Source organism: Suricata suricatta, chromosome 9 (assembly GCF_006229205.1).
Source record: "Suricata suricatta isolate VVHF042 chromosome 9, meerkat_22Aug2017_6uvM2_HiC, whole genome shotgun sequence".
In the NCBI taxonomy this organism is placed as follows: Eukaryota; Metazoa; Chordata; class Mammalia; order Carnivora; family Herpestidae; genus Suricata; species Suricata suricatta.
In genome coordinates, this window is record NC_043708.1 from 29,493,290 (window position 1) to 29,514,425 (window position 21,136).

At 38.5% G+C, this 21,136-nt stretch overlaps 1 protein-coding gene across 9 annotated transcripts in view; it reads right to left on the reverse strand.

Moving 5' to 3' along the window:
* Positions 1–21,136, reverse strand: part of PCNX1 (pecanex 1) — a 169,240-nt gene that overhangs the window by 107,497 nt on the left and 40,607 nt on the right. For all 9 annotated transcript variants that reach the window (XM_029952862.1, XM_029952861.1, XM_029952860.1 and 6 more), the window contains exons 3-5: positions 11,328–11,433; positions 5,735–5,780; positions 4,817–4,906 (exon numbers count right to left, since the gene is read on the reverse strand). In XM_029952862.1, the coding sequence (XP_029808722.1) occupies positions 4,817–4,906; positions 5,735–5,780; positions 11,328–11,433 (242 nt within the window). The remainder of the gene's footprint in view (positions 1–4,816; positions 4,907–5,734; positions 5,781–11,327; positions 11,434–21,136) is intronic.

The window sequence follows — 21,136 nt, forward strand, 5'->3', positions numbered from 1 at the left end:
ATATATATATAGTTTTAGCAAAAAACTGTTCATTTCAGGTTGTTACAAAACTTGTTAAAACATAAAAAGTGTGAAAATGTCCAATAAAAAAGGCCAAATAAATTGGACTGTCTATTAAAACATCACACACCACTAAAAATGTTTTCAAAGATTACACAGTAATGTGGGAAAATACTTGAGTGAAAATGATGGCACTATATAAAAAGTATGGTTTCAATCTGTAAGACCTAAAAAGAATATTAAGAGTGTATTTGCATATGTTTGTAGGAATATAAAAAATATACCACATTTAGCCATAAAAAGGAATAAAGTCCTGATATATGCTACAACATGCTAAGTCAATGAGGCCAAACAAAAAAGGCCATGTATCATATAATTCCATTTATATGAATGTCCAGAACAGGCAAATGCATAGAAACAGAAAATAGATCAGTGGTTGCCAGGGGCTGGTTGAAGGAGGAAATGGGAACTATAATGGATACGGGTTTCTTTCTGGGGTGACAAAAATGTTCTAGAACTGGATAGTGGTGATGGGTGCATAACCGTATGAAAATACTACAAATCACTGAACTGTACACTTTAGAGGAGTGTATTTTATAGTACATGAATTTTATATCACAATACAAACATAATTTTAAAAAGTGACACACCAAAAAAACTATGTTACATCAGTGCCAAAAATGTAAATTATTCTACATATTAACTATTGTTCCTAAAATTAACATATGTTACTTTTATAAACAAAAACCCCATTTTCCTCCTCTGTTCTGGATCATCTCCATCAGTTACAAAAAACAAGCTGTTACTTCTCTGACATGTTCTTAGAAAATCCTCACTTCCCCTGCTGGCTTTCACCTTGAGTCTCTGATCCCCTTTATACAAATTCACCAAAAGTAATCCGTATTCACTCTTTTCAGCTCTCCTCTAATCTTCTCCTGCTGGTACTCTGATTCCCCTTCGAGAATATACTTGTCAAGGTCACCAACAACCACTATGCTGCTAATCCAATGGCCAAGTCTAGGTCTCATATCACCTGACCCAAGGGCACTCCACTCTCCTTGAAAATCTGGGGCGCAACCCTCCCCTTCCTTGCACCTCACCTGTTCTCCCGGGGTCTCTGGCACCTATTAAACTGGAGGGGCTCAAAACTCAATCCCTGGAACTCTTCGTTTTTCCATCTATACTCCCTCTTTTCTACATCTCATCCAGCGTTCTGGTCCCCCAATAACTAAAACTCAGAAGTACTTGTAACTAGGTTCCTCCATATTCTACCCAGCCTCCATGTTCAGATGGGAATAGGCTAAAGTCCCGATGTTGGGTAGGGAAAAAAAAGGAGTGTGGCTGGAGAGGGAAACTGTGGATAAGCCCTTCTTAAAAGTGCAAAATTAGAGCCCACGTCCCCTCACCCTCGGTTCACTCTCAATCATGCTGAATCATGTCGATAAAATGAGTGTCAGCTAATCAGTAACTGCTAACCAGCTAAACGTGCTGTTCTGTAAACCCAAACCAGCCAGAGAATAGAAGAGCCCCAAGTGATAATTAAGCCAGGATGAACAACTGCCACTAGGTGGTGCCAGATCGTAGCCATGCCCAACAAATGTGGCTAAGGGAGCCTGAACTCCATGTAGGCATACCCAGTTAGTTCATGAACTTCCTGATGACCCAACCCACAGTTAACATGACCCAGTTTTTGGTTTTTTTGGAAGGGGGGTATACATACACTGAAAACTCTTAAGTTTAAAACCTCAACCCAGACTTCTTACCTGAAATCCAGACCTACCCTCATTATCTACTAATTATTGCTACTTAGCGGTCTAACAGCATCTCATACCTGATATGCCCCAAATTGAACCCATCTTACTCTCTTCCCTGCTCTCTCGACTCCTAAATCTGCCCCTTCCCAGCCTTCTCCCTTTCCATCCTCCCCATCACTTAATCCCAAAACCTTACAGTCATCCATGAGTACTATTTCTTCTCTTACGTGATGTATCTTAATCCATCAACATCGACGTATCCGCTCACTAATATCTTGTACACACTCAGACTACTTCTCACTGCCCCACTCTGTGCCTTGGATTATCGCAACAATCTGCTGACTGAGGTTCTGCTCCAGCCTTTGAGACCCTTTTAATCATAGCCACAGTGATTCTGTTAAAATGTAATTCAGATTAGGACACTCCTCTGCTCAAAACCCTTCAATCTTTAAAATGTGTTACAAAACTACATAGTTTGTCCCCTCCCTGACTTCACATCTGCCACACTGCTTCTCAAACCTGACAGGCATGTTGTGACTTCAAGACTTCCGCCGGCGCTGTTTCACCTTTGTGAGGAGAGAGCCCCTTCCCCCTGAATATCTGGAGAACTCACCCTTCCACCTCCTTCCGGTCTCCGCTCTCAGCGAGGCTCTCCTTTGACCCCTCTATTTAATCTTAAATCCCCCCACCCCACCACTCTATATTTGACTGATACTAGTATGATTCCATATTAATAGTATGCAAGTCACATAAGGGTAGGGTTTTTTTGTCTGTTCACGGATTTATTTACGGCACTTAGAATGGTGCTCAGAGCATGTAATAAGCACTAAACAGTGTCTGTTAAATGTTATCTGTGTTTGTTATCTGTTAAATGTTCAATGTTATCATATTAAAATGTTACACGATAGAAGTTACAAAACTGTATAAAAGTGGTGTGACACAATTGAAAGCCTAATTCAAAACCAAGATTTCAATTCCAGGACTGCCACTTTGTAGCTGTGTGACTTTGGGCAGGTTTCTTATAACTTCTCTATTAGCCATGATATGTCCATCTGTAACGTGAGAATCACATTAACATCGAATGCTTACAGTGAAGATTAACTGTGTGAATGTGCATGAAATGTTTAAAAGACCAAGACCAGCAGTTGGCAAATGAAGACCCGTGGAGCCAAACTGGCCCACTGCCTGCTTCTGAATAAGGTTTTAGTGTGACAGTCATGCTCACTCGTGTGCATGCTGTTTACGGCTCCCTGAGCTCCACTATGGCAGTTGAGTAGCTGCAAGAGAGACCATATGGCCTACGAAGCTATCTGACCATTTACAGGAAAAGTCTGTTGACTCCTCGCGTACATAACAGTGTGTGCTCAGTGAATGGCAGACATCACTACTGATGTCAATATGTATCTGCAGGGTAGGTCTGTGTGTATGTAATTCCCGACCCAACAGATTACGAAATTCTTGCTCATGCATGGTACTTTCCAGATAAAGAAGAAAGCAGTATGGCCGCTAAATGCAGCAGCAATAGCCCCTCTAAAATCATTACCTAATTTTTGAGATGTTCTGATTACATATCACAGAAGGGGATACTAATTCTCAAACTGATCAATTCACCTTCACCTTTTATAAGAAAATTGTTCCTATATTGTACAGTATGTTTGGAAGGTTTTTTAGAGGAGAGAGGGGAGTGGGAGGAGTAGTCCACAAAAGCACATAAATGATGGGGTACTGCAATTCCAAAACAGCAGAGCGACAGCGTGATAAACTTATGTTCAAGTACAGGAACAAAACATGTTTGTCAGAACTGGAATTGGGTAAAATGCTAAATTAAGAGGAAAAGGTCATAATTTGGTGATCTATTTGTAACTACATAACTAGGTTTCATAATCTAAAATATATTTTTTAATGTTTGTTTATTTTTGAGAGAGAGAGCATGCATGCACACACACAAATGGGGAAGGGCAGAGGGAGAAGGAAACAAAGACTCTGAGCTGTCAGCACAGAGCCTGACGTGGGGCTCAAACTCACGAACCGCAAGATCATGCATGACCTCAGCTGAGGCTGGACTCTTAACCGACTGAGCCACCCAGGTGCCCCATCACAATTAAGTATAGGAAATTTATCAGCTTGCCTGCCTTCTGAAAATCACATACAGGCTAATAAAAACAACAGGCTGGAAATTGGGAAACAGGTTTCTGTCTCATTGATTATGTAACTTAGGGTAATCTCCATTTGAAAATGGGATAAACATATCCATCCTTTCATGTTTGAAAATAATGAAATATAAAAATGTGGCAGTTCTTAAAAAAACTCCAATTAATCCAAAATACTCATTTATAATGAAATTGAACAAAGGGGGAGGGAATCACTTAAAGCCCAAATATCTATTAAAAATCTGCTACAGGAGGCACCATGTTAGAGGCAGACATAGTTTCTCTGTAAGTCTAACAGCAAATTATTTCTCTACTAAAACATACTATTGGGCAAGACATGAAGCAATTGACATTTAGGGGCCATACTGGATGGAAAGTAACAGCTTCATATAGGTTAATACACCAGGGCAAGATGCTCTGACCCACTACAGACGAGCAGATTACCTCCCATCTCATACTCCAGGGCAGAGGCTCAGAAAATTTCTCTCTCCATGTCTACTTAGCAGAACACGAGTCAGTGAATTCCAGTGAGCTAAAAGTACTTACAGGGGCACTTGGGGGGCTCAGCCGATTATGCGTCCAGGTCATGATCTCATGGTTCATGAGTTTGAGCCCTCATTGGCGCTCACGCACTCTCTCTCTCTCTCTGTCTTCCCCCCCTTAGCGCCAGTGCATGCACAAACTCACTCTCAAAAAATAAATGATTTTTTTTAAAAAAACCTTTACAGACATTAAAAAAATAATAAAAGTGCTTATAACACTGTTTTCCTATTATCCAAGTTAAGAATTTTAATACTTCTTCACAATATATTAATTTGTTATAAACTTCTGCCAAAATGTAAGTGGCATATTCTACAAACTCATCCCAGACCCCATGATATATGGTATCAGTGTGAAGTATAAAGCTCTTACCTTGTTCTTCACTTCCTTCCTTACAGAGACTAGAGCTCTGGCCCAGACTTAAACTAATATCATCAGAAGTCTTAGCGGTGTCTGTATCTCCTACAAAATTAAGAGAAACATGTACACACATTATATTAAAAGCAAAGGCTGCATGGTGTGGCGTCACAAGAAGGATGTTAACTACGCTCATTTACTGCCCACTGCACTAGCACACGGTATCCGCCGGAGCAGTTTTGTTAGGACGGGTTACGAGCTAGAAGACACACTGAACAGGGAGCATCACAGACTATCAACCCACATCTCTGTTTCCACAGCACTAGCAGTACTAGCCAAGTACTACGGAAAACGTCCTACTGCTAGCTGATAAAACTTCCTTTAGAAAGTTTTAGAAAGCAATTTTTTAAAAGAAATGTAAAGTATGTAGTAACAACTTGAAACCATATAAATTTCTTCCCCAGAGATAATTATAAAAATTCCCCTAAAAACTACAGGGAAAAAAATATGAATTTATCTGAAACAGATGTATGTAATAGGCACATATAAGATGCACAGAAAAACACTCTCCCTCTCTTTTAGTGTCTCATTTGTGTCCAAAAAAAGGTTTCATGTCAAATTACTTAGTTTTCCACAAACCTCACCAAAACCCATGAAAGTATCTTCCTCCAAAGCAAGGAAGTTTCTTATAGAGCAAAACTTACTATTCATGCAATGTAATGCAAACGTTCAAATACGTTTGTGAGATTTGGATGATGAAAGGAGAACCAAATTTAACTCAAGTAACCTTTAGTACAAGACGCATAATTGTATCTAGGAAATAATTTCAAGAATGATTTTTCATTACATGTGAATACACTCCTCAGTTATCTTTATTACATCCAAAAATGAAATTAAAAGTCACAGGCAACTTTCAACTTGGATAATGTCTACCTTTAATAGTTGCTGCTGTTCCAAGACGAGAGGAACCAGATCCAATCTGAAAATACGATATCAAGTAAAACTAATTAAAATGCTGTGTCATTATCAATATAGACTAGCAAACTTATCAAGCAAAACTATCATATTATTAAACCAGACTATCAGTCACTTTTATTAACATTAAAAGATCCCTATTGGGCATGTTAGATCAGAGCCACAGGAGCTGTTTGCTGGGGTGCATCCTGCGCGTTACAGATGTGCTGAGGCCTAAAATCCCTCTGATGCTTAGGACGAATGGAGCCCACAGAGCAGGTGCCTCCAGAATCAAGCAGCCCATGTCACACAGTCACTCCCATTTTTTATGTTGCATCATGACATGTTCATATCATAAACAAAAGCAAAGCTGGCTGTTGAGTCTACCCAAAACAAATTTAGGCTAATCAGGGCATATGAAAGGAGGGTTTGGGACAAAACAATCATACATGCTATAAAGAACAACCTAAATCTTATTGTCAAGTTGTTAGCATATCAATATGAACTTTCCTAAGCGCTAAACAAAAACAAAACAAAAAAAACAAACAACCAAGGAATCCATGAAAAATGACATTAGCACTATCACACACTCCATAAACACATCAAGGAAACCAAACATAACAACATGACAGTCACTAAATCCACAAGTCCTAGAAATTTTCAATAACCTGTTTTCAAGAGATATCAGAAGAACACAGTCAAGCAAATTTAATATTTTAGAATAAAACTAAGAATATTCATATAATACTTTTTATTTTACCAAATCTTTCCTTTCAATGAATCAACTGACTAGATGTATAAAATAAGAAATTTGCTCAAAATTTAAGTCAATATTGAGTTTGAAGGGGCATAAGGGACTTTCTTGACCTGGCTGGCAATTAAGCGGTGTACACATATGTGCTGTATACTTAAGTGTATACTATGCTGTGTAATAGTTCTGTGTCAATGAAAAAGTAGTTAAAAAAAAAAGCATATACAAACAGGTTAGAACTACTAACTCTTGATGTGGTCCCAAAAAAAAAAAAAAAGCTTTGGAACATTTTTTAACTATTATTAAGCTTGGTTCTCCTGATTTTTCCTTATCTCTGGTTTCAATTAGCCTTAAGAAGCACTGCACCTAAACAGAGAAAGGTCTAAAGGCATTCTACTGTAAAACAAAATTTCAATCTTACCACACCTGCTAGATAAGTTATAGAATTCATAGATGTTATTTTTCCACTAGAATAACAAACACATAACTCCCTAGATAGAAAAACAAGTAAGCAAACAAAAAACCCACTTTAGGCACACCCTTCTACAAATTTAAACTTAAAAAAAAAAACTGTTGGGGGCTCCTGGGGGCTCAGTCAATTGAGCCTCTGACTCTTGATTTGGGCTCAGATCATGATCCCAGGGTTGTGGAACCACGCCCCATGTCAGGAGCCTGCTTAGGATTCTCTCTTTCTCCCCCTCTGTCCCCTTCCCCCATTCTCTCTCTCTCTCTCTCTCAAAAAAAAAAAAAAGGCAAGTCAAGGATCACATCACCTTTCTATTAAAAAAAAAAAAAACTTGACTATGATTATGATGGTAGTCATTTGGTCCCAACCACAAAGAAGTGTTCCCTTTTCTTTCCTTAACAAGATTCCCACTTTGCTCGGATAATGAGTATCTATCTTTCGATCTCCGAGAAGGGGGCCCAGTCTCCGGTCTAGGGGTACGCCTTAGAACATATGCGAGAGCCTGCTGGAGGGCTTCCGGGAAAGAGCTCTCATGTCTGAGAGACGGCTGAGGACAAGTCGGCCCACGCTGTTCCCTGCTTCGTACCTTCCAACAGGGCCACACCTGAGGCTGCTGTGCTCATCCTGCAGCCCGAGGGAAAAGCCAACCCAAGCCCTAACATTACTGAGCTGCTGAACAAATGTCACCCAGCCCCCTCCGGACCTGGATGACAAACATAACCTCTTATTTCTTTAAGTCTCTTAATTAGGTGAGCTCTATTACTCGCTGACTTAATGGATAGAACAGGTGGTTATATTTTATTCTTTAGGCTTTTCTATATTAAGTTTATCCCCCCGAAATATAAGAGTTTGGACTATTTACACTTGAAACAGTGGATTGAGAATATGAACTACAGTACAATCCAATAGGAGAATGCATTCCCCAAAATGTCACTGTAGAAAACACTTAATAACATTAATATTCATGATATAGCCAATAAAGAAAATCAAGTACCAAACAGCATGCCTACCAGAATCTCACTTTTTAAAAAAGGTTTTTGATTATGACATTATGGATGATTTTTATTTTCTTCTGTTTGCTTTCCCTCACTAGCTATTTTTTGTAAAAATGAACACATTTAGAAAAGGAAAAATTTAAGGAAAAAATAGTAGTTTGCACAGACCAAAAGAGTCCAGTTGTTTCTTCTCTTTTGTAAGTGCCATAGGAAAGGTCAGGAAGGATTATGGATGTCAGAGAAGAAAAACTTCCTCTGATTAAAGAACAATCGGGCAAGGCCACCTCCTCCATGAAGATGCTGCCCCTTCCTCCAGCTGGAAACAAATTATTTTCTCCTCTAAAATCATTAGTTCCTTTTCCGTACATTCCTAAGACAATTATTACTTTGTATCTTATATTTATATTTCCTTGGTAACATAGGTCATACTTACGACTTTGGTGATTTATAGCAAATCTACTACGATACTGTGAACTCTCTGAGGGTAAGACCCGCTTCTCCACTCCATTCAGGTAAACTGACTTGAAAGCTATCTGGCACTAAAATATATGAAGGAAGACAAGTGACAAAAGGAAAAGAGGGGAAGGGAGGGAGCAGTACAAAACAATAAAAAAAGAAAGGGATGGGAAACAGAGGTTAGACAATGGAAGGGAGAGATGGCAGAAATGGCAAGAAGGAAACCATAACCGTAACTGAGATAGAGCCTCTACGCTCCAGTTCACTGGGAGAGAGGAACTCACACAAGTAACTGGGATCATGTGTAATAAGTGCTACATGATAAAATGTGTACCAGAAAAACTGCACGTCTTCTGGTAATAGCTCTACGAGTACACCAAAAGGCTGTCTCCACTTTACTTCAGCTTCCCTGAAGGGTAATAATTATGTCAGCCATTTACTTTCTTATCAACAGGATAAAACTAAAACACCCAAATCCAAGTACCACAATAACGTCTAATCTTTGCCAATTTTTATTCAAGAGTTAATATTTTAAGGAAAACCAAGTAAGGTGTGGCGTGCATTTGTGTGTAGACAAGCTTTAATAACACTCGGGATGGGAGTCCCTTCCTAAAACATGGTAGAGTCACCGAAGACGGCTGGATTCTTTTAACTGTCCTACTGAAAAAAATGATGAAAAGTACGGCTCTTCAAAAGATTGTGGGGACACAGTCCTATCCCTAGGTACTCTCACATTGCCAACATGTGTAGATATGAACAAAGGCCAGGGATAATAAACCATACAAAACACTCAGCCGTATTTAAGGATTAAGGCATTTCATTGCATAAAGAGACAGAGAAAGCCAGGTGAACCAAGAGAGGATCAAGGATAGCAACTAATTAAAATGTCACAGGCCAGGGGCACCTAGGTGGCTCAGTTGGCTAAGCGTCCGGCTTCGGCTCAGGTCATGATCTCATGGTTTGTGGGTTCGAGCCCTGCGTTGGGCTCTGTGCTGACGGCTAGCTCAGAGCCTGGAGCCCGTTTCCTGTCTTGTGTCTCCTCTCTCTGTCCCTCCCCCTCTCATGCTGTGTGTCTCTCTGTATCAAAAATAAATAAAACATTAAAAAAAAAGTTTAAAAAAAACATTAAAAAAAGTCACAGTCCTTTTCCATAATGTCCTCTGTTTTTTTGTTTGTTTGTTTGTTTGTTTAAACCCTGACATTTCCCATCTGCTTGTTATGGAAAGAATACTACACTACATTCCATCACAACTAAAACTGCAACCAAAAATTCATCCACTTGAAGTTTAAACCATAAAATACAATTCAAGTAGAGGCAAATCTTCTATGCAAGACCCTATTCAAGATTTTGATTCATAGAATATGGTGTTTTTCCCAACACGGTTCTGAGATAGTGCAGGGCTAAACCATGTAGAGTAGCAGAGTACTTACTGTGGGCAGTCAGGGTAATTAGGTCTGCCTGTATTCGTTTCTTAAACAAAGAGCCAGGTCTGATTCTACCTCTAAAGTTCTACTATCCATGTAGATAAAGATAACTAGCACCTATTTACTGAAAGTCAACTCTGCACCAGACAGTCTATTAGACAGTGGAGGAAAGAGGAAAATCTGCTCTGTAGAGGCTTACCGACTGCCACATATGATCACATGCCAAAACCCAAGAGCTAAATAAATACATCAATAAGTGCTCCATATGCAAGAGAGAGAGACAATACCAGGGGTCTCTGAAAATCTGAAGAAATGGGATGGGTATAACAAAACTTAGAGTTAGGCCAGAAAGTTAAAACAAACACACAAACAAAACAAAAACCTAAGTCTGTAGAGCAGAAAGGAGGAAGAGTGATTCAACCCACAAGTACAGTAGTAGAACAGTAGACAGACTGCAGTGAAAATCAAGAAGTGAGGTCTAGACGCTAATACAAATCCGCAGTCTCCTCTTCTATATAATGAAAAAGGTGACAGAATAACCCGCCACAACCCACAGTTATCTGAAGTTCCACCACAAGACTCCAAAGTCTCTGGCTAAGTTTCCCCTCTGATGCTTATACAGTGCTCCTCCAGCTAGCAGGCTCACTTGCTGAGAGGGCAAGCAGGACTCAGTGGGACTTGGATTACTGCGGGAGATGTTGAGGGTGAAAGAGAGAAATGCAGCAGCGAAGGCCCAGCTGGGGTTAGATAGAATGACAGACATCAGCCACGCTTTGAGAGCAAACTTGCAGAGTTACTATTTTAAGTTAAAACTTACAGAACAGAAAAACATTAAAATTGGCAAAAGGAGATCTGTATTGTACATCTAATGCCACCACTAACACCTTGAACAGCAAGATTTTGAGAAAGTTTTTAATTAAGTATAATCAGCATACAGTATATCAGTTTCAGGTGTACAACACACTGATTCAGCAATTCTATACATTACTCAGTGCTCACCACAGTAAGTGTAGTTTTGGAAGAAGTTAAATTTTTTTGCCATGTTTCAGATAGAAATACCCCCAGACATCTGTACCCTTTCAATACAATTTGCCAAATCCCTCCCAATACAAAAAAAAGGGGGGGTGAGGGGGAAGGTAAATGAGAGTGAAAGCTAGGAGCTAATTTTCCTAAGGGCATTCACCACAACTGTTGTGATCAAAAACTGCAGGTAATCATACCTGCCTGAGTAGTTTTGCTGAGCATGCCATGTGCTCAGCAAAAATGTACTTAATTAATGTGAAAACTCAGTTAAAAATAAGAATACTAATAAGAGATATTATTAACAAACCATCAAAAGTTTATTACTCAGTGAGATAAATCCAAAAATCTATTACTCAGCAAGATAAACCCAAATACCAACGGACTATTACGGACAGAATTACTTGAGACCACCATCAGGAGGAGGGAAAAAGACAAAGTAAAACAGCAGATTCCCACCTGGTTACTCGGATCCAGGCCAGCATAAGAATTTCTTGAACTGCAACCAACTGGGGGTGTGGCCTCTCGAATGAACTCAGACATTTCGATCCCTCCGCCAGGATCACTGTGGAGAAAATTGAGAAAAAGAGAGTAACTCATTATTCTGCCACCAGTGGTTTTTTATTATTTTTAAGTTATGATACCTTTTTCTACAAAACTAAAATATACTAATTTCTAACAGAGAAAATAGCAGTTTATAAAAAGATCACTCTTCATCATAAGTCTTATAGTCTGAACTATTTTATAACCATGTTACTACTTGAAAATATTTAAAACTCTCTCCCATACGGTCAACACCCAATCCAACATTAGAAAGTAGCCTTAATAACAATTATAGATGCTAAATATAGCACATATTTTATAACACGTGCCATAAAACCACTCTAGCAAAGACATGATTTGCCTTTTGTTTCCCAAGAGCAAAGAGAAATTAGTCACGGCAAACACAGAAAGTAATCACATCTGAGACAACCCGTCCCCAAGAACACAGCCTCACTGAGCTGCGTGGCACTGATGAACACAAAAGAACAGTCCGCCTCATCAAACTACCTCTATCTGTAGTTTTTAAGTTAACAGCATTTAACTGCAATACTAACTTGTGTAGAAAGCTATGATTTTAGATTTGTATAGAGTTAGAAGGCTTAAGTTTAAAAAGTAAAATGATGTGATGTAGCAATACAGGTATGAGATCAGAGAAAAGTACTAAGTTCAAAGAACTGAAGACGTCTACATACAGTACTTAAAGATGAGAGGATCCTCAAATTAGGGGGGGAATCACACCAAATTTCAAAAAACTTAAGAAAGTTTTATAATAAGGTTCCTCAGGAACCTAACTTTTAGAACAATTCAGACCTAAAAGTTACCATAATCCTATTTTTTGCCCAAAGTTTTTCACTCATTTTACTTGGTACATACAGAAGAAACACTAGATAAACTTCTAAGTTATTATTATCAAGGGTAAAAGTTCTCTATACATGCCAGAATTACAGTTGATATAAACTACCCTGCCATCCAGCATCCCGTTCAATCATCTGGTTAAGAATCACACCAAAAAGCAACCCAAAATTTTTCTGGTGAGCCACCTCATCCCAAATTCTATGGTTCTGGGTAATGTTAACCACATAGTCTCAGATTTAGGGGTGAGCACTACTGGCCAAAGTCAATCAGCACGGTCCATTCTTTTGCTCACAGAACTCAGTTCTAGAATAAGCACAGGACCCAACTCAGGCTAGTACGAATCAGGCCAGAGTGATCTACTGTTAAGAGAGGACATCTCTCTATACCTGCTAGTCTTAATGCTGGCCCGAGTTACGACCTGAGGCTGCCACAGCCATTTTATAATCCTGAGGGGAGACGCTGTCTAGGAAACCGAAAGGAGCCCAGCCAGGTCACAAAGTGACTGGGAGTGCACCTCGCCAATCTGAAGACGTCCTCACACACAGACCTCTCAGTACCGTGTGCCCCAAGTTCTCATAAACCTATTTCAGTGAGGCATTCTGACAGCTGCAATCAAAAGATACAGACAAAATAGCATTTGCTAACAAGTATACCTTCCATTTAATAAGTACTTATCACAATAGCTGTTTCAATTCTAGCGAAGTTTTTATTACTAATGGTCTCATAACCATCCTGTCCCTTTACTTAGTGGGTTCCTAATGCTAGGCCGTTGACTGTAGTTAGCTAACTCACGTTCACTGAAGAAAATGACCTTTCTAACTTGCTGTCCATGTCATGAAATAAAACATCCCAGAATACAGTTACAAAGGGGACAGGCAATTCAGCACGCAAACGTCCAGACAGGAAAAAAGTGAAACACGCTCCGGTTTGTTAACTGCCTGGTGTCAATCCACACAGGACACATAGGCCAGAAGGAGACACCTCTTTCTAACTGGGCAAAATCGTAAGTGGTAGATAGACTGCTATCACCACACCGAAGGAGGGGGGAAGACCAACCAGCAACGCCACTCTTCTCTCCACCAGAATGCATTCTCTAGGTCACATTCCATGGAAATCAGAAGATGGAGAGCAAGGTGAAGGTTCAGGAGTAAAATACTCAACACCTGAGAAAGGATGGAGAGCCTTCATCTTTCCCAGTTTCTATACGTCAACTGTACCGATCTATAATTCACATTATCATTCAATTTATCCATTTAAACTTTGAAAATCAATAGTTTTTAATATATTTGTAAACTTGTGCCACCATCACCACAGTTAATTTTAGAACATCTGCTATCACCTTATTAACAAACCCCCTCAGCCCAGCCTTACCTAGCTAGAAATCTGTCTTCTGTCTTTCTAGGGCTGCCTGTTTTGCACATTTCCTGTCAGTGGCATCATGGTATTTGTGGCCTTGGTGACTGGCTTCTTCCACTTGGCACAATGTGTCCAAGGCTCACCCCAGCTGTAGCAACTATCAGTACTTCATATTTTTATGGCCCAATAATACTGCAGTGTATGGACAGGACACATTTTGTTTAGTCATTCATCAGCTGACGGATAATATTGCCTAGCTTTATATATCACTTCTGACAACAAGCACAAAGGATTATAATCTGAAGATAAAGTTATTAAAATAACAAATAAAAGCAAATATTTACTAAGTACTTAATACATTCCAGTCATAGGGGCACGTGCTTTATTTGCATTTTCTCACAAAATGTCCTCCTAATATCTATAAAGTAAATACCATTATCCTCATTTTATAGAAGAAAAACTGAAAACCGTAAGGTATAAAACCCTGTCCAAGGTGTCAGAGGAGTACACAACATAAACTGAGTCATTGGTATACGGAGTTCAGATGGGAAAGGACGGTACAAATAATATTTACACAGCGCTCTACAATGTGTTATGTCTGCTCTTCACCCCCCCAACACACTTGAATGTAGGTTCTTATGGCCAGTGCGAATTGAGACTGAATTGCTCTGAAGCCCACTCTAACACACCAGTACTCGCTTTTCAAAAAACAGGCACTGAAGTTCTCTTTCCAGTCCAAGGCCAAAAATAAACACCACTGTCTAAAGGAGGATTTCTTAATCTCACCACTACTGACACTTTGGGCCACCTGGTTCTTGATTGTGGGGGACCATCTCGTGCACTGTAGGACACACAGTTAGCAGCATGCCTGGCCTCCACCCACTAACTGCCAGCAGCATTCCCCCAGTTGTGATAAACAAACAATGTCTCCAAATATTGCCAAGTATCTCCAAATATTGCCAAATGTCTCCATAAGGATAAAATCGCCCCCAGTTGAGAAACAATGGTCCACAACTAATGCCCAGTGGCCAACATGGAGTGGGGAGCAGGAATTACAGGGAGCAAAAAGGATGAATGAAAAAATAGACAGGAACTTTTGTAACAAAATGATCTTCTAGCAAAATTACCATACCTCTCTTTTCTACAAATTCAGAAGTAGAACTTTTAGCCAGCTGTCGCTGTCCTGAATATAGCTAAACACACGAAACGGCTGAGTAAGAGTTTTCTTTATTAGCAAGACTTGCAGATTTTCGGCAATGGCAATTTCAGCACATACCTGGAAAGGACAGCAGTTTACAATTCTCACAGAAGCAAAGTGGTCTACTGCAGTAAGCAATACACCAAATTCAGGGAATCTCTACCTTTATGCCTTAATTTTCCCATCTGTTAAAAAAAAAAAAAAACCAGGTACACGGAGAGGCAGAAAAGCAGAAGGGGTCTAATCTGAATTATAAAGGAGACTTCACAAACTAATTGGTTTTAGTATCATTAACTGCTCAGGCTTTCATTAGAATCTTCACATACCATTTCAGTACTAACTGTATAAATCTAATCTACATTACAATGATGTTCATAAAAATCTGAATAGTTGAAACCCTTAAACAAAATAAATCTTCAAAAACTTTAGCCTAAAATTTACCTATAGTTTAAATGGATCCTTAATTTACAATATTTCAAGCATTACTCCCATGAGAAACAGAAAATACGGTCTCCAAAATACTTGTATTCCAGTCCTAAAATTGTATTCAAATCCAATGTGAAACATTAGAAATGTAATACAAACATTAATGACTTTGACTCTTTCTCTAAGATTTAATAAGCATTTCTGAACTGCTGTACCAGAGCCAATGAAAACCATAAGGCTCAAGTAGTCCTACTATATTCATTCTTGCGTGCAACAAACTGACAACTATACTGTACCAAGCACAGTAACAGGCTCTGGAAATAAAGTATTTTCCTGTTCATGTCTTCTCCTCAGAACAGAATGTGAGAGTCCCACGTGGGGGAAAACAGATGTCAAGAGCAAAAATCTACATCAAAGATCTCATTTAATGGTGAAACTTTAAAACACATTAAGATTAGAAAGATAAGGATGTAAGTTAATACTATTTCACTTTAACCATGTGCCAGAAATCATAGTCCATGAAAAAGTTAAATAGGGACTAGAGGGGCGCCTGGGTGGCTTAGCTGGGTGAGCATTTAACTTTAGCTCAGGTCATGATCTCACTGATCATGGGTTCAAGCCCTGCACCGTGCTCTGTGCTGACAGCTCAGAGCCTGGAGCCTGCATTGAATTGTGGGTCTCCCTCTCTCTCTTCCCCTACCCTGCTCATGCTCTGTCTCTCTGTCTCAAAAATCAGCAAACATTTAAAACAAAAAAAAGTAATCTGCTATATTTAAAGGGAACAAAAAGGTAATTATAAAAGAGTTTTATAATAGGAAAGCTGTAAAAAATTTGCCAAATTTAACAAAAGCTATGCAAGCCTTTTAATGGAGAAATGATAAATCATTATTGAAAGATATTAAAAAAGATTAAATAAATGGAGCTTCGATATTGTAAAGATAATGATTCTCAGCAAAAGAATAAAAATCTTAAGTTCTTATAGACTTTGCCCAGCAGACCATGCATTTTACTTCAAAGAACAAAGAGCCAAGAATAAAAGTCATTCCTAAAAAACAACAAAGTAGGAGGTCTGCCCCACCATTATCAATAGTTATGTTATAGAACTACAGTCACTGGGACAGCATGGTAACGGCTTAGCACAGAGAACCAGATCAAGAGGACAGAAAAGAGAGCCCAGAAACATACCCACCATATGTGGAAATGTGACTCACGACAGAGTACTGCAGATCACCAAGGAAAAGACAGTCTGCTTAACAAATACTGATTAAACCGGTTACTCATAAGTAAGTCTTGAATCTCTACCTGACATTACCAATTAAAATAATTTGTTGAAATGAGAAAACAAAAGAAATATGAAACTTTTGAAAGAGGATATAAGAGAATATATTTCTGATCTTTCTGTAGGAAATAAGTGCTTAAGACACAAAAATGCTAATTACCAAAACATGATAAACCTTAAATTTAAGAATGTATGATAATCTTTAAGACTCCTTCAGGAAAGCAAAATGGCAAGCCACAAAGCGGGAAACAAATGACTGTAATGTACATAATCAATAAAGGAGTAGTACCATGAATATATGTTAAAAACTCCTATTACTCAATAAGAAAAAGAGAACTCCAAAGGAAAATGAAACAAGATATGCAATGACAATGGAAGGAATAGAAAAGCTAACTGGACCAAAAATACATGATAAGATGATCAATCTCATTAGTATTCAGAAAGTGACTAAAAGTGCCAAAGAGACACCTTTCACACTTACTTAAATGGCAAAGCTTTAAAGCTTACTAATATTGAATACTGATGAGGATATGGAACAAGAAGGACTTTCACATACTAATGGTAGGAGTATAGACTAACAGGCTGGAATTATCTAATAAAAGTGAACATGAAAATACCATATAAACTAGTTTATAGTCACTAGATATATACATGTGTACCAAGAAATACATAGAACAACGTGTTTTCAGAACACATGGATAAGTAAACTGGATAAACTGTAGTCTATTCCTACTTGGAAGACCAGGCAAAAGTAGGAATAGACGATGACTATAAGCATCCACATGAGTAAGCCTATAAAACACATTATTTGGCACAAAAAAAAAGCCTCTCGCAGAGAAATACAGACAATATTATTCTCCTTAGGATATCCCAAGGCAGATAAAATTAATATATGTTTAATAATATCTACACAGACTACATGATGATAAAGAAAGGCAAGAGAATTATTAACACAAAATTCAAGATAATGGTCACTCTCAAAGGAATAAGAATTGAATGAAATGGGAAAAGAAGTACATGAAGGCCTGTATGGTATCTGCATAATATCCTAGTTCTTAAGTTGTGGGGTAGGTAATCAAGTGGTCACTTGATTATTATTCTCTAAATTATACTGAACAATATTAACTGATCAACTGCTTAGAAATATATACATTGCACAATAAAATTTTTTAAACCTAAAGAAAATAGGAAAAATAATTCATTAACAAAAGGAATTAAAAACATATCATATCCAGAAAAAATAAGAGCTAACAATTACTGAGTGATAACTGTATCAGGAATGGGTCTAAACGCTTTACATATATCATCTCGCACCCATTCTTGGTGATAATCCTATGACACGGCACTATTATTTGCCTCATCATTCAGATGAGAAAGCCAAGGCATAAAAAGCTTAAGTAACTCCTCCAAGGTCGTACAATCAGGAAGTGACTCAAGCCCTGGCAGGTTAAGTGCAGGTTTGTTTACCCATCATAAGAGGTTATGCATTTCCTAATAGAATTAAAAAATACATAGACCCCAAAAGAAAAAATATCATTTTAGGAGACATAAAAGGTAAATGAAAAACTGTACATACCATGTCCCCAATGAGGCTTCATATTTGAAAGGCTGAGTTCTCCCTATAGTAAGTACACTTAACAAAATTTAACAGAATTTTCTGGAGGATGAGCATACAAGGGACATCTCACAGAAAACTAAGTACAAGTGAACCCTGTACCTCACAGGTTTGAACTGTGAAGGTCGACTTGTATGTGGATTTTTTACATTTTACAGTAATGTAAATGTATTTTCTCTTATGACTTTAATGATAATTTTTCTCTAGCTTACTTTATTGTAAGACTATAGTCCATAGCACATATAACATACAGAACACGTTTTAGTTGACTGCTTATGTTCTCGGTAAGGCTTCCAGGGAGAGTACGCTATTAGTAGTAAATTTGCGGGTGGGGAGGGGATTCAAAAGTTACACATGGAATTCTGACTACGCGAGGCAGGTGGTTTGGCACCTTTAACTCCCTCGTTGTTCAGGGGTCAGGTGTATATGCATAAGAACCAAGATGACACTGAAATAGAAAAACACTAACGGGAGCACCAGGGTGGCTCAATCAGTTAGGTGTCCAACTGAATTTTGGTTCAGGTCAGGATCTCATGGTTGTGGGATCTGAGCCCCATGTTGGGTCCTGCACGGAGCATAGAGCCTGCTTGGGATTCTCTCATTCTCTCTCTCTCTCTCTCTCTCTGCCTCTCCCCCCCTCAAAACAATAAATTAAAATTAAATTCAAAATAAAACAAAAAAATAAAAATACTGAAAAGGGATTCACACTGCTAAATATTAAACATATTAGTAAGTCATAAAAATAGTATGGCATAAACAAAACAGAAAGAGCAATGGGGCAGAAAACAAAGCCCAGAAACTAACGTGAGTATATATAAGTTGCTACATGAAAAGGAAAGCATTTAAAATTACTGGGGAAAAAAATGCATTATTCACTCAAAAGTGTTGAGACTAACCAAAAAACAAAATTTAAAAAAAAACAAATTTTCAGCTTGATTTCAAATTAAGAACGAAAAATAAAATTATTAAAATTGCTGAGGGGCGCCTAGGTTGTTCAGTTAGTTAAGCGTCCAACTTCAGCTAAGGTCACGATCTCACAGTTAGTGAGTTCAAGCCCCGCATCGGTCTGTGTGCTGACAGCTCAGAGCCTGGAGCCTGTTTCGGAGTCTGTGCCTCCCTCTCTCTGCCCCTCCCTGGCTCTGTCTCTGTCTCTCAAAAATAAACAAACATTAAAAAAATTTTTTTTTAATGCTGAAAGCAGGGGTGCCTGGGTGGCTCAGTTAAGGGTGGTTTGGTTAAGGGTCCGACTTCAGCTCAGATCATGATCTGGCGGTTTGTGAGTTCAAGCCCCACGTCGGACTCTGTGCTAACAGCGCAGAGCCTAGAGCCTGCTTCGGATTCTGGGTCTCCCTCTCTCTCTGCCCCTACCCCACTCATGATCTATCTTTCTCTCTCTCCCTCTCTCTCAAAAATAAACATTTTAAAAATGCTGAAAGTAGACACAGGTAAACATTTATATGATACGGAGAAAGAAAAAAAATGTTCCACAACTTGGTATCCAAGGCTGAACTAATAGACATTTACAGAATACACCATGTAAAAATAAACTGAGACATAAAAATAAATAAAATGCTATAAACTGAGGGAAAGTATTTCACACAAAATATAAAGAATTAATGTCCTTCATAAATATTTTCTTCATATCAATAGTAAAAAGCTAACCACCAATAGAAAAATATACCATTCACAAAATATAAGTGATAATAATAACAGGAAAAATACCTCTATTTAGCTAGTAATCCAAAAATTTTAAATTAAACAATGAGATATCTACCACAGTTTTGTCTAAATACTAAGTACTCAATGTTGTCAAAAGTGCAGAAAAAGCAGCCCTCAAATGGCTGGCCATGGTAATTATAAGGTAAAATCTTTGGAATTTGACAATATACAATGAAAAACTAAAAAAGTAGGGGCACCTGGGCAGCTCAGTGGGTTAAGCAGCTCGGGTCATGATCTCACAGTTTGTAAGTTGGATCCCTGCACTGGGCTCTCTGCTGTCAGAGCAGAATCTGCTTCAGATCCTCTGTCCCCCTCTCTCTCTGCCCTTCCCTTACTCATGCTCGCTCGCTCTCTCTCTCTCTCTCTCTCTCTCTCAAAATAAACACTAAAAATTAAATTAAAAGAAAACATTTAAAAGTGGGATAGCTTTCTAATAGTCTCCCTCTGTTAAATTATAATTAAAATTTAGACATCCCAGGAGCACCTGGCTGGCTCAGTCAGTGCAACATGCAACTCTTAATCTCAGGATTGTGAGTTCAAGCCCCACACTGGATGTAGAGATTACTGAAAAATAAAATCTTTTAAAAAATATATTTAAATATCATAGTGAGCTAACATTTAAATTTAAATTTGAAAATAATTAAAGTAACTAAAACCAAGAGTGTTAAATAATGGAATACCTACAAAATGGAATACTGTGCAGTTATTAAAAATAACATGGCAAAAGATGGGGCATCTGGGTGACTCAGTCGGTTAAGCAACTGACTTCAGCTCAGGTCATGATCTCACTGTTCATGAGTTCAAGCCCCATGTCAGGCTCTGTGCTGACAGCTCAGAGCCTGGAGCCTGCTTAAGATTCTGTGTCTCTCTCTCTCTCTCCTCCCCCTCCCCTGCTCACACCATGTCTCTCTCCTTCAAAAATCAATAAACATCTAAAACAATTTTAAAAATATTCCAAAAGAAATGCTTTCACTACTGCAAATATTGTCTGAGCACAATGAGAGGCTCTGATTTAGAACCTGAACTTCATAAGAAAAACAAAGCCCCTACCTTCAAGAAGCTTATAAATGCAAATGATTAAGTAAGGCAATTTCAGATAGTGATTAGTGCTGTGAACAAAATTATCGTAGAAGTAAAATAGTTGCTCAGTGAACAAACAAGAAAATCATGTTGGGGTGGAGAAAATGTAATTGAAAAAAAATAAACAGGGGAGCCTGGGTGGCTCAGCCGGTTAAGCGTCCGACTTCGGCTCAGGTCATGATCTCACGGTTCGTGGG